The sequence below is a fragment of the Pipistrellus hanaki genome (genome assembly GCF_964339955.1).
Source record: "Pipistrellus hanaki genome assembly, chromosome: 21".
NCBI lineage: Eukaryota > Metazoa > Chordata > Mammalia > Chiroptera > Vespertilionidae > Pipistrellus > Pipistrellus hanaki.
This window is the reverse complement of record NC_140523.1, coordinates 1,175,415-1,188,519: the sequence shown is the minus strand read 5'-3', so window position 1 is coordinate 1,188,519 and position 13,105 is coordinate 1,175,415. Positions and strand designations below refer to the sequence as shown.

General features: G+C 44.2%; 1 protein-coding gene across 1 annotated transcript in view; it reads left to right on the top strand.

Moving 5' to 3' along the window:
• The window catches only part of LRRC28 (leucine rich repeat containing 28), a 36,687-nt gene that overhangs the window by 6,591 nt on the left and 16,991 nt on the right, over positions 1-13,105 (top strand). The window contains exon 5 of the mRNA XM_084869258.1: positions 307-444. Within this exon, the coding sequence (XP_084725384.1) occupies positions 307-444 (138 nt within the window). The remainder of the gene's footprint in view (positions 1-306; positions 445-13,105) is intronic.

Below are 13,105 nucleotides of genomic sequence, written 5' to 3'. Positions count from 1 at the left end.
CATTGTTTTAAAAATGTTGATGTGCGCTTTTTTTTGAAGTCATATTTTATATAGAGGAAGAGGTCTTATCACCTCCTTAAAATTTAGTTCTATGTATGTTTTTATTATTTTGCGAGCAACTCTAGTAGTACGTTGTGAGATGGTGATACATGTGACTGTGTGACTGATCTCCCTTCTGCCTAGCCCATGCTAGTACATGTAGGAAATTGGTATGAAACCATTGTACCATGGAGTTCTTGCATTAAAGATCTGGCATGACGCTTGGGTCAAATGGACTTAGCCTTTCCCCTCCTTCTCTCTTTGAAGCCATCGGATCGCTCATAAAACTCCAGTGTTTGGATCTCAGTGACAATGCCTTAGAAATCGTTTGCCCAGAGATTGGCCGCCTGAGAGCTTTGCGTCATCTCCGGTTAGCTAACAACCAGCTGCAATTCCTACCTCCAGGTAATCGTAGTAGTCGGGGGCACAAGTCTCTCTTCTCTTACAAGTCTCTTTTCATTCCCGTGTCTCCCTGTGTGTCAAGGCGGTGGGCTTTGGAAAGATTTGTAAGTATTTGATCGTTCATTTGTTTGACTGTGAAGCTAAGCAATGTGGGGGAGGGGAAAATATGACAGTCTTTTCCCAGATGCAAACATTAAGAAGAGGACATTTATGTTTTTGAGCTACAATTGAGCATTGGTCTTCGGATCACTACTCTGCTGAAATACTTTTACAAAAGCTACTTCAGCTCTGAATTTCCCATCAGAGAATTTAGGGGAAATTTGCACAGTGCAAATTTGTACAGGGTTTTCTCATTCTCGAGTGAGATAACGGGTGTCCATTAACTGTGATTTACTAAGAAACCATACAAGAATTCAGCAGCACAATCTAAGTTTGATCCTAGGATTAATTCAGTTTTGCCTACTGAACATTCTATTAGATTGTGACGTACCTATAAACCAGGGTGGGGAACCTTTTTTCCGCCAAGGGCCTTATGGGTATTTATAACATCCTTCGCAGGCCATACACAGTCATCAACCTAAAAACTATCCTGCTACATTTGATCATAATGCTTTTTTGTGACTTAAGAAGTACTTTCTCCAAAGTTTTGCAAGTATAGAAATTTCTTAATGAATACACAGTACATGATTAGTTTTGAGACTTGATGTGCTGAACATAGAGGTTCAATATTACTTACAAAAATGGTCCTGGTATAGCAGTCAGTCTGTTTAAAAAATAAGTTCTTAACCTCATATGATGTCTTTTCAAAAGTTTCTATTCAAAATACATTGCTATTACTGCATATCATTTTACTCCAAACACGCAAAGCTATAGTTAACATAAGGATTTTCAATATGGTATAGGAATATGGTCTCTCCTTTAGATTTCATTGTTGGTAACTAGGCTCAGTGGTGTTCCATCATTCTACCTTTGTCACGTTCACATATCCAGCTATTCAGGAAATGAGATTCTCTTTTGGAGATCACCTCAAAAAATGTGTCATTAAAACGATAACTTCAAATTTTCCCGGATGGGCCTTATAAAGATATACATTGTAGAATCAAAATGCACGGATGGACAGAACACTGCTTGTCGGCCCTTTTTATGTATGTGTCAGTAGCAGATGAGAACAGAATTCCCTGCTAAGCCATTGTTCTTGGTGTTCTATTATTCTCTCTTCCTGTAACGTAAGGCACTTTGTGGTAGAATGCGGTCATTTCCTCCCATTATATACGCTCGGAGGTGAAGGATGTGCGGCCGAGAGCCCTGACGGCTTCCTCCTCACCAGCGAAGGTCATAGGTTTCCTGACTCCTTTCATGTCATTTTTTATTTATATCGCACCTGGCGCTTCATCGGTGGGAGGCATTTATCCCTGATTTTATCGCCTTAGCTTATTTCTGCTGTCGGTGTTTGTTTTTGCTTGTTTTGAGTAAAATTATATGCCGTAATAGCAATGTATTTTGAGCCATGCATAGAATTTTTTTTTCTTTCTTTCTAGTCTATCATGAATAGCAGTGGGCTAGGTCTTACTATCTGACTCACTGTATCTCTCTCTTTGTGAGGTAGTTTCAATGTTATAATTTGAATGGGTGAGGGGCTAGGGACACCACTGCAAACGTTTATGTTTGGGCACATACTGTGGAAATGTATTTTAATTATAGTTTTTAAGAATGTGAGGGATGCATGTTGTCTCCATTCGATGACCACAGACATGTGGCTGTGTGAGTGATCTCCCTTCTGCCTAGTCCATGCTAGTGCATGTAGACTTTTTTTTTAAGAATATATTTTTATTGATCTCAGAGAGGAAGGGAGAGGAAGAGAGAGAGAGAAAATCAATGATGAGAGAGAGTCATTGATTGGCTGCTTCCTGCATGACCCACACTGGGGATCGAGCCTGCAACGCAGGCATGTGCCCTGACTGGGAATCGAACCGTCACCTCCTGGTTCATAGGGCGACACTCAACCACTAAGCCATGCCGGCCAGGCCGTATAGACTTCTTATGTGTTATATCCCCTTGAAAGACTTAACATTTTACTATGTGTATTTGTTGTGGTTGAATACACTTTGAATATGAGATCGTAATCAGTATTTATAATTTTAGAGCATATTTGAAAAGCTGGGAACATTTGAAATACCTAGTGGCTATAGAGAGTTTTAAGATTAGGATCTAGGAATGCATTACACGGGGTTCATGAGCGCCCTCACTGGTGTGCATTTTGCAGAAGAGTATGCAACTGGTAATTAGTCATTTTGACATGTACTCAGAGCCTTCATAAGGAAAGTTTCCTTCCTGCATACAGTTAATTTCCTTCGCCATGGTCTGTTACAGGCGTGGTGCTGTATGGGAACCATAAAGAGAGTACTGCCTGGCCAGTGTGGCTCAGTGGTTGAGCATCGACCTATGAACCAGGAGGTCATGGTTCGATTCTCGGTCAGGGCACATGCCTGCGTTGCATGTTTTTAAGACACAACCTATTATTGACAATTCAGAGATTTAATTTTATTCTTGGATCTAAATCAACTTGCAGTATTTTAGAGGTATTGTTTTATGACATGATCAGAAAACTCAAGTTTCATGTCAAACTCTATAATTGTGAAGAAAAATGAACAGGTAGGATATAGTGTATGTGCTGAAACAATTATTTGTTAAAAAGTGTCTTCAATATGTAAAAAAATTATTTTTTTTTAAATGTTATGGGAACAGGCTTGGTGCTTACTTCATCTATAAATTATGGCTTAATCTGTTAAAGGTTTTAATTTAAATCAGATAATTCTGCAAGTAATTTGGAAGTTAATGATTGTTTTAGTGAATGAAAAGCTTTATGATTTGCCAAGGGTTGATGTAATAGAAGTAATTAAACAAAATTCAGTTTGATATGGGCTGTTACCACGTTCTCCTCCACACTCCACACATAATTGACCTCGCAGCTCTTGGTTTAATACTTTTTATTATCGCTTTTTGAAAATTAACATTATGTAATATACACAAAATGTAAGCCCTCATACTCTGTTATGTCATGCCTTTTAGAAACAGAAAGCAGATATCCAACGCTGTCATTATCCCCTTCGTAAAAGCAAGCCCATCAGAGTTACCGTAATCTCTGATGTTGGATGTTGGTGGTAGAAAGAACGTCGCAGCCCATCAAGTTAAAATTTAGCTGCCACATTGGAGAAGCAAATGGAGGCCTAGGGACCAAGTGGCATTAATTTCATAGGCTTTTGCTTTATTGAACATTCACAATTCTTTTTTTAAAATATATTTTATTGATTTTCTACAGAGAGGAAGGGAGAGAGAGAGCTAGAAACGTTGATGAGAGAGAAACATCGAACAGCCGCCTCCTGCACACCCCCCACTGGGGATGTGCCTGCAAATAATGTACATGCCCTTGACCGGAATCAAACCTGGGACCCTTCAGTCCACAGACCTACACTCTATCCACTGAACCAAACCGGTTTTGGTGGGTTTGGATATTTTTAGATATGAGATATTCAGTTTTTCCAGTACAATCTGTTGAAAGACTATTTTTTCTTTGTTGAAAATCAGTTGACTGACCATGAACATATGGGTTTATTTCCAGTGTTCTGTTTCCATTAGTCTTTATGTCTGTCCTTATGGCAATACCATATTGGTTCGATTACTGTAGCTTTATAGGAAGTTTTGAAGTGAGCTTGTGTAATTCCTTCAACTTTGTTCTTTTCCAAATTTCTTTAGGAAAAAAAAAATCAAATCTCATTTTTTTTTTTTTTTAACCACCAAAGAAAGTTTCTTTTTCTTCCTTTTGGGGCATTCCATTCGTGTATATATATGTTTATGCATATATGGTAGCAATAAGAAGGTAAAAATGGAATGGAAGACTTTATATCAAAGGGATCCTTGGGGATCATTACACTAACCAGTATAATTTCTAATCACTCAACCTAGTTCTCCTTTTTAAATGTTTTTATTCATTTCAGAGAGAGGAAGGGAGAGGGGGATAGAAATATCAGTGATGAGAGAGAGTGAAGGATGGGCTGCCTCCTGCACGGCCCTTACCCGGACATGTGCTCTGACCGGGAGTCAAACCGGGACCTCCTGGTTCACAGATTGGTGCTCAACCACTGAGCCACACCGGCCAGCTGTATTTGGTCAGATGTTTAATTATCTCACCCCTAACGCCTTGTGGGGCCAGACCACATGATTCTTAGTAAAAACAGGAACGGTACCTGCCCGTTTCCTCCTCAGGAAAAAGCTGGCAGTATTTCAGCGTCCGTCACTGAGACGCTATTCTCAAGCGGCGGGAGTTAATTTCTTCTCAGCACGATGATGAAGGCTATTGAGGAGGCTGCTTTTGCGAAATGTTTTCATTTTCCCCCTTTGTCTTCATTTCATTATCTCTTCGCACTGCTGCTTATTAGGCTAAGTTACGTGGGCATTTCTAATTAAAATTAAATATCTTATCGTGATCTTGCTTCTGAGAAGCCGTGTGGGCTAATGATGCTGAATCCTTTCACTTCCCTCCTGGCCCCAACATTGCCCGCGTTGGCTTCCTAATTTAGTAACAGAAACACAAGCACGCACTGCCCGGCAGGTTTGGTATGCTGGCAGCCCGCCAGCAAGCACGGGTTTCTTAAGCAAATGGACCGGTGGGGATTTGTGGGAAACACAGATGACATTACGTTACGTTACACGAGCTCTGCACTTCCCAAACCCCCAGCTATGGAAAGGAGCTCAGCTAACCCGCGCCATCGAAATAAAAGCCAGTTTCCTTGAAACACGCACTCACACTAAAGGATGTGTTGTTTCCTTTGCCAAAATCGCCCTTCCTTTTTGTAGTTTTAATTTGGTATCTGTGTAAGAGTTTTTTGCCCATGGATTTTTGGAGGGGGCGGAAGGAGAGGGAGAGGGAGGGAGAGAGAAACATCGATGTGAGTGGCGTACATGGGTTGGTTGCCTCCTGCATGTGCCCCATCCGCCCCGACCAGACCCAGGGATGGAAGCTGAGCCACACGGGCCAGGGCATTGTGTAAACTTGTAAAAAGCACTTTCTCTTTCAGTGAATGAATAAATGTATCAAATTGACTTCATTCTATTCAATTAGTGTGTGTGTTCATAATACCATTCAAAATAGCCTAATATATATTAATATTATTGATTTTCCACAAGAGAGGAAGGGAGAGGGAGAGGAATAAAGAGTTAAAAACATTGATGAGAGAGAAACATCAATTCAGCTGCCTCCTGCACACTCCCCACTGGGGATGCGCCTACAACCAAGGTACATGCCCTTAACTGGAACCGAACCTGGGACCCTTCCGTCTGCAGGCCGACAGGACACTCTATCCACTGGGCCAAACCAGTTAGGGCCATCCTGATCAACTTTGAACAATTCATTCTACCACTTGGACGTTCCGAATCCCACTAGAGCAGCATTAGCCACAGTATGCAACAAAATGGATGTCATGTAAACGTACGAGTCAAATTATATCGACTGTAGGATTAAGATTTTTGTGTTGCATAAATGCCACCCAGAAGTTTTAGTGAGAAAGAAGACTTACCATCACGGATTTCTTGACCAAAAGGGGTCAGGTTTTAATCCTTAAAAATAGTCGGTCCTTCAGCTGGTTCACTCCTCACCTTTTGCTAATAGAACAGATGTCCAGCCCTCGTCAGGTCTCCTCTCTCCGTACTCCCTTTCCTACCTTATCCTCTGCCTCCCAGCGCATTCCAGTGTTCTTAAAATCCACATCCCACAGAGACTGGCTCAGAGGGCCTCTGTACTGGCCTGCCCTGTGCTTTCCTCGGGGGAAGGGCCCTGTCCTAATGGGTTTTGGCTGCCAAAGAGATGGGCAGAGCAGAGGGGACCCAATTCCAACCTCATCCAATGGTTGTTGAGGGGTGGGACTCACTCCCCACCTCATCCAATGGTAGTTGAGGGGCATGACCCCCTTCCAACCTCATCCAATGGTTGTTGAGGGGTGGGACTTACTTTGAACCTCACCCAATGGTTGTTGAGGGGTGGGACCCACTGCCAATCTCAACCAGTGGTAGTTGAGGAGCGTGACCATCTTCCAACCTCACCCAATGGTTGTTGGGGGGGGGGGGGGGCGATCCACTGCCAATCTTACCCAATGATAGTTGAGGGTCGTGATGCACTTCCAGCCTCACCCAATGGTTGTTGAGGGGCGGAACCCACTTCCAACCTCAACCAATCGGATTTGAGGGAGGGATCCACTTCCACCCTCACCCAATGGTTGTGGAGAGGTGTGACCCATTTTGAACCTCACCCAATGGTTGTTGAGGGGTGGAACCCACAGACAACCTCACCCAATGGTTGTTGAAGGGCAGAGTCCACTTACATCATCATCCAATGGTTTTTGGGTCGGGACCCACTTCCACCCTCACCCAATGGCTGTTGAGGGGTTGGACCCACAAACCAGTCCTTGGGCTGATGCTCTAACCACTGAACGTAATTGGCCAGAGCTGTTAATTACATTGTTAAAAATAAAATTTTTTATCTCGGAATAATTCTAGATTTACCCCACAATTGCTTATTGAGTTCAGGGTTCCTGCGCACAGGTCTGCATAGCTAGTCTCTCCTATTGTTCACAGCTTCCATAACCCCGGCGCCGACACAGCTAACAAGTGAATGCTTGAACCGCACTTAAGATCTGTGTTTCCCTAGCCTTTCACTAATAGCCTTCTTCGGTTGGAGGATCTACCCAGAACACTTCACTGCTTTTAGCCCCATCTGTGCATTGTCTCCCAGGTGTCCTTGTTTTTAATGACCTTGACGAGCTTGGAGGGTGCCGTGTGGAGAGGGGCTACAGCGTTTGGACAGGTTCAAGACTGGGACTCATGAGAGGACCCAGTCCTCTCTTGGCCATGTGCACGTCCCAGCCTGGAAGGCAGAGCCTCCCAGCACAATTACATCCAACAGCTAGAGCTGTAAGCTGGAACCTGTGGTCTGAACCCGTGGCCCCACTTGCCTGAGTGCTATAGGCTGCAAGTAAACCCAGTTTGATCAGGTGCATGTAATGGAGTAGGACGGAAGCCCTTGAGAATGCTGTAGACATCTGGACCAAGCCCTTACTTTGCCTCGTGGCATCTGCTACAAAATAAAGACGGCTTGTGGGCTTGGGGGCTGTCTCTCAGGAAGCAGCACCCCACCGAGCCCCAGCTTTCATTCTCTTGTCTGACTTTTCCAAGCTTTTCAGCCGTCCCCTCTCAGGGCCACCCTGGGCCGTGTCTGGCGGCACAGTGCTGGTCTCGTGTTTTGAAGGATGCCTTTTGGATTCTCTGATGTTTCCCTCATAATAGACTGGGGTTTAGGGAAGAGCACCTCAGGTGTGGAGCATGCTCATCGCACAGAGTCAGGGCACGTGATACCAACATGATTTATCCGTGGATCCCTGTTGATGTTGGCCTTGGTCGCCAGGATCCTGGGGCGCCTGCCAGGGTCTGCACTGTACACCTGCTGTGATTTCCGTCCCTCAGTCTGAGCATTGGGAGAGAGAGACATAGTGCCAACTGGTGATGGGAGGAAGGGGGGGGGGAGGGGGAGGAAGTGCTTTGGGATGACACAATTGCCCCCAGTCCTTGAGGGTAGATTGGGCAGGAGCAGTGAGGAGGAGGCGGGACCAGTCAAAGGGACTGAGCTTAAAGGTGGGGGTTGTTCAGAGAGATCTGTATTTCTGTAATTAATTTGTGCCCTGCCTTGTGGACCTACTACCAACCTCACACAATTGTTGTTTAGGGGTGGGACCAACTTTGAACCTCACCCAATGGTTGTTGAGTGGCGGGTCCCACTGCCAACCTCAACCAATGGTAGTTGAGGGGCGGGACCCACTTCTTACTCACCCAATGGTTGTTGAGGTGTGGGTCCCACTTCCAACATCACCCAATGGTTGCTGAGGGGCAGGACCCACTCCTGACCTCACCCAATGGTAGTTGAGGGGCATGACCCACTTCCAACCTCATCCAATGGTTGTTGATTTCAGAGAGGAAGGTAGAGATAGAGAGAAATATCACTGATGAGAGAGAATCATTGATCGGTTGCCTCCTGCACACCCCCCATTGGGGATGGAGCCCGTAACCCGGGCACATGCCCTTGACTGGGATCAAGCCTGGGACCCTTCAGTCCACAGGCCGATGCTTCATCCAATGAGCCAAACCAGCTTTAGCTCTCATGGAAACTTTTCTATTTTTGTTTACCTTTCTGCAATTTGACTGTGATGTGTCTAGATACGGATTTCTTTGTGTTTTTCCTACTTGGAATTCATTGAGCTTCTTGGATCTGTAGATTAATGCTTGTCATCAAATATAGAACATTTTCAGCCATTGTCTTTTAATGTATTTTTTTTTTCCCCACTTTCTCCTTTTCCTCTCCTTCTGGAACTCCCAGATAGATATGATGGTATCCCACAGGTCTCTGAGGCGCTGATCATTTTCTGTTGATTTTTTTTCTTTCTGTTCTCCAAATTTAATAATTCCTATTGACACGTCTTTGAGTTTACTGTTCTTTCCTCCACCATGTCAAGTCTGATCCTGAGACCATCTAGTGACCATTTTATCTCAATTACTGTATTTTCCACTTTAGAATGGTTCCCTGGCTCTTTTTATGTCTTTCTATTTAGATTCTCTATTGATTGAGTCATTGTCATCATAGTTTTCTTTAGTTTTTGACATAGTTTCCTTTGCTTCTTCAAACACATTTGTAACAGCTGCTTTGAAATTCCTGCCAAGTCCAACATCTGGGCCCGTTCAGAGTTAGTTTCTGTTGACTGCTTCTCCTCATTTCCCCCCTCTCCTCCACGCACCCTTGGTTATGGGTCACACTTCGCTATCTTGTAATTTTGTTGTTGTGGAAAAGTGGAAAATCCAGTTAACATATTGGGACAAACTTTGGATTTTGACTTATTTTTCTGGAAGTTGTTTTCTTTCTTAAATTCTTGTTCCTTCCTGCGGTGTACATGTTAGACTCTCCCCCTCTGTGGTATGTAGCTGCTCGGAGTTTAGTCCTGTGCCCCTTAACCTGGCTCCACAGGGGCAGCCGCGATGTCTGTAGGGGCAGCCGCGATGTCTGTATGGCCGAGGAGCTGCCATCGCTTTGGAAAGACGTTTGCTCAAACACTTCCAGCCCGTGCAGCTCCCGTCTTACGCGAACCGAAATAAATGTGTTCGGACTGTCAGGCGCTGTCAGGGCGCGTCAGCTGTCACATCTGCTCCGCTGCTGACTTTGTACAGACTCTCGGGCCTTCCCCGCGCGGACAGATGGCTCCTGGGCTGTGGGAGGATTTGTGGAGAGCAGAGCTAGCACTTCATCTGCTCTCCCATTTCCAGAATCGCCCAATTAAATTTATGGCTGTTCAACCGCTCATTCCAACGGGGTCTGAATCCCAGGCTAGGAAAGCATGTGTTTTCCTCATTCTTTTCCTACACCGTTGGCCACTTTTAGCTAAAAAAAAAAAAAAGGGGGGGGGGACTGTGAGATTTACCCCAAAATCCCCCTCCCCCCCAAGTCAAGGATGCTCTCTCTGACAGCCAGCCTGCTGGTGGTCCTCGCCGTTCCTCCTCAGCCCTGCCTGGGTAAGCACACCTTCTTGAGCTTGAACTTGGGGCCTGGATGGGAGAGGAGCCACCCCAAGCAATAAAAGGCTCACACTCCCGCTGTTCTTGAATGAAGCTTTAACAGGTCTCCAAGAATAGACACTTAGGAACTTGTCTGCCGCTGGGTGGTGTCCAGAGCCCTGAAATAGTTGGTTCTTTACAGGTTTGTCCAGTGTTCTGCTTGCTTTTGGTGAGGAGACTTCACCCAGTTCTTCACACCACCTTCAGCCCCACTCTTTTGAAATATTCTCAAGCCGTTTACATAATATACTAGAGGCCCGGTGCATGAAATTCATGCACGGGGACTGGGGGGTGGGGAGGGAGATTGTCCCTCAGCTCAGCCTGCACCCTCTCCAATCTGGGACCCCTAGAGGGATGTCCAGCTGTCCGGACATCCATCTCACAATCTAATATATTTTTATTGGTTTCAGAGAGGAAGGGAGAGGGGAAGAGAGATTAAAACATCCATGAGAGAGAAACACCGATCGGCTGCCTCCTCACACCCACTACTGGTGTTCGAGCCCGCAACCCGGGCATGTACCGTGACTGGGAATCGAACCCTTGACTTCTTGGTTCATAGGTCGATGCTCAACCACTGAGCAACACCGGCCGGGCTCCCTATACCAATTTGAGTTTAGAAAGTGAAATGAAAGTGAAATATCGTTATAAGGATATTTTATTCAGATAGCGTAATATGGATTGTTTGTAGTTATTCTCTTCAAAGTAGTAAAATAAAAAGTAAACTTTCATGCTGGATGGTGATGCTGTGATATTTCTCGAGGCAGCGGTTATAATAGCTTTATGCCCACAATGGGCACCTGGTGATCTCATTCAGGTCACAAGCTCCATTGTGCTGTCGCAGTGAAGAGGGAAGAAAGCCTGCCTCGAGGAAATCTGGGGAGCAGACAATCCCTAAAATACAGCACAGGAATGAAAACCTGCGTATGTGGTCTCCATTCGTCTTGCAGAATGAAGACAATAAAAGGCTTTTTCTAAGTAGCGATTCGTGTATTGACACAAAGCAGGGGTACAGATGCTAAGTTTTAGAATACATGCTTTTCAGTTTCAAAGACGGGCTGTATCTAAAGAAGAGAGAGAGGCCACTTCTGTCTAGCAGCGGGTTAGATTATGGTTGGCACTCCGGAAGAGCACTTTCAAGAAATGGTTTCTTATCTCCTGCAGTGGTCTCGGGGGCATTTTGCTAGGGTCAAGTTAACCATTTGGTTAGATAAGCAGTAAACGCCTGGTAAGTAACTTATTTTGAATGACATTGAAAGAAACTCTAGTGCATAATTTAACTGCACACAAAGCCCCACCTAAAATGTCAAAACAGTGTGATTTTTAAAAATATATATTTTATTGATTTTTTACAGAGAGGAGGGGAGAGGGATAGAGAGTTAGAAACATCGATCAGCTGCCTCCTGCACACTCCCTACTGGGGACGTGCCCGAAACTAAGGCACATGCCCTTGACTGGAATCGAACCTGGGACCCTTCACTCTGCAGGCCGAAGCTCTAACCACTGAGCAAAACTGGTTAGGGCAGTGATTTTTTTTTTTTTTTTTTTTTTTTAAATATGTCTTTCACATTTTAAAATTTCTATTGGGAATTAGTTGCCAAGTTTGATGCCCAGACATAAAGATTTCAGTCCTATCAGTGTCTGTTGTGCTTCTCTGATGTCAGGTGGTTTAGAGCATTTTATTTTAAAGCTCCCAAATAATATGTACTTGTCTATTCTAATTAAGAGGACTTCTTAATTGTTTGTTTGATGTTACTTCTATTAGACAAATGCATAGTTAATAGATTTTTTTTTTCAATGGGCTTTCTGGTATTGTTAATTTTATTCTTTCTTGTGATTGTTTGTTATTAAACATAACCTGCCACACATTCTTATGAATATATAGCAAATTCCTTATGACTGGTTTTAATTTTTTTATTTGACCAAGATAGTCCTACCCATTTTCTGAAAGATTATCTACTTTCTGAGAGCCCCTTTCTCTCTGTTAAACATAACAAACCTTGAACGTACTGTGTTCATAATTGATTCTGTGATAAAACTTCCATCAATTAAAAAGGCACTTATATTTAGAATTTACATTTAAAAAATATGATTTAATGAGCTGAAAATTAAAAATAAATAGTAATTGTTTTCTGCCATGTCTTGTTGAATCTATGAATATTTAATCACTTCAGGTACATGTTAGTCTGGTGTTTTTATAGATGATTTCTTATTTATTTTTTAAAATATATTTTTATTGATTTCAGAGAGGAACAGAGAAGGAGAGAGATAAACATCAGTGTTGAGAGAGCATCATGGAGCGGCTGCCTTTTGCACACCCCCTAACTGGGGATGGAGCCTGCAACCTGGGCCTGTGCCCTGACTGACTTGAACCATGATCTCCTGGCTCATAGGATGATACTCAAGCACTGAGCCACACCAGCCAGGCTGTAGATGATTTTTTAAACATCAAATCACCGCATCTAAATATCTGAATAAGTAACCCAAAGTTGCACGGATGATGAGAATAGGGTTACGGCTTGAATGTATTCCTACGTACCAGAGTATGGGCCTTGCGACGCCGGACTACGGGTAGAGAGAGAGAATGAGCATACAGAGGGACACACTAGTACGCAGAACGGAAGCGGACACTGAAATCCTGCCCTTTATGTCTCTGTGTGTGCGCTCCCCCTTACCTGGCAGCTTCAGTTAGAGCGGACTTGGCGGCACCGGAAAAAGCCGGCGCTTAAAAAACACCAGGCCTTGCTATTGACTCTGCGGTCACTGCCCTGGCACCGCGCGGGTGGCTTCCTTCCCATTCCCGTTTAGACCTCAGATGAGGTCAGCGTGCGCCAGCCGGGAGGGGTGGTCCCAGGTGGGGAGCCTGCTGCGTTCTCCTGAGGAGCTGCACTCTCCCGTTGTCTGTATGCTTCGTGGAAGCAATTAGTGCGTGGCAGCTAGGAGGTCATTCTCAGGGTGTTCTATAAGTAGCTGCAGAGTTGTGAGGTCCTAGCGCACATGTGTCAAACACAAGGCCCACGGG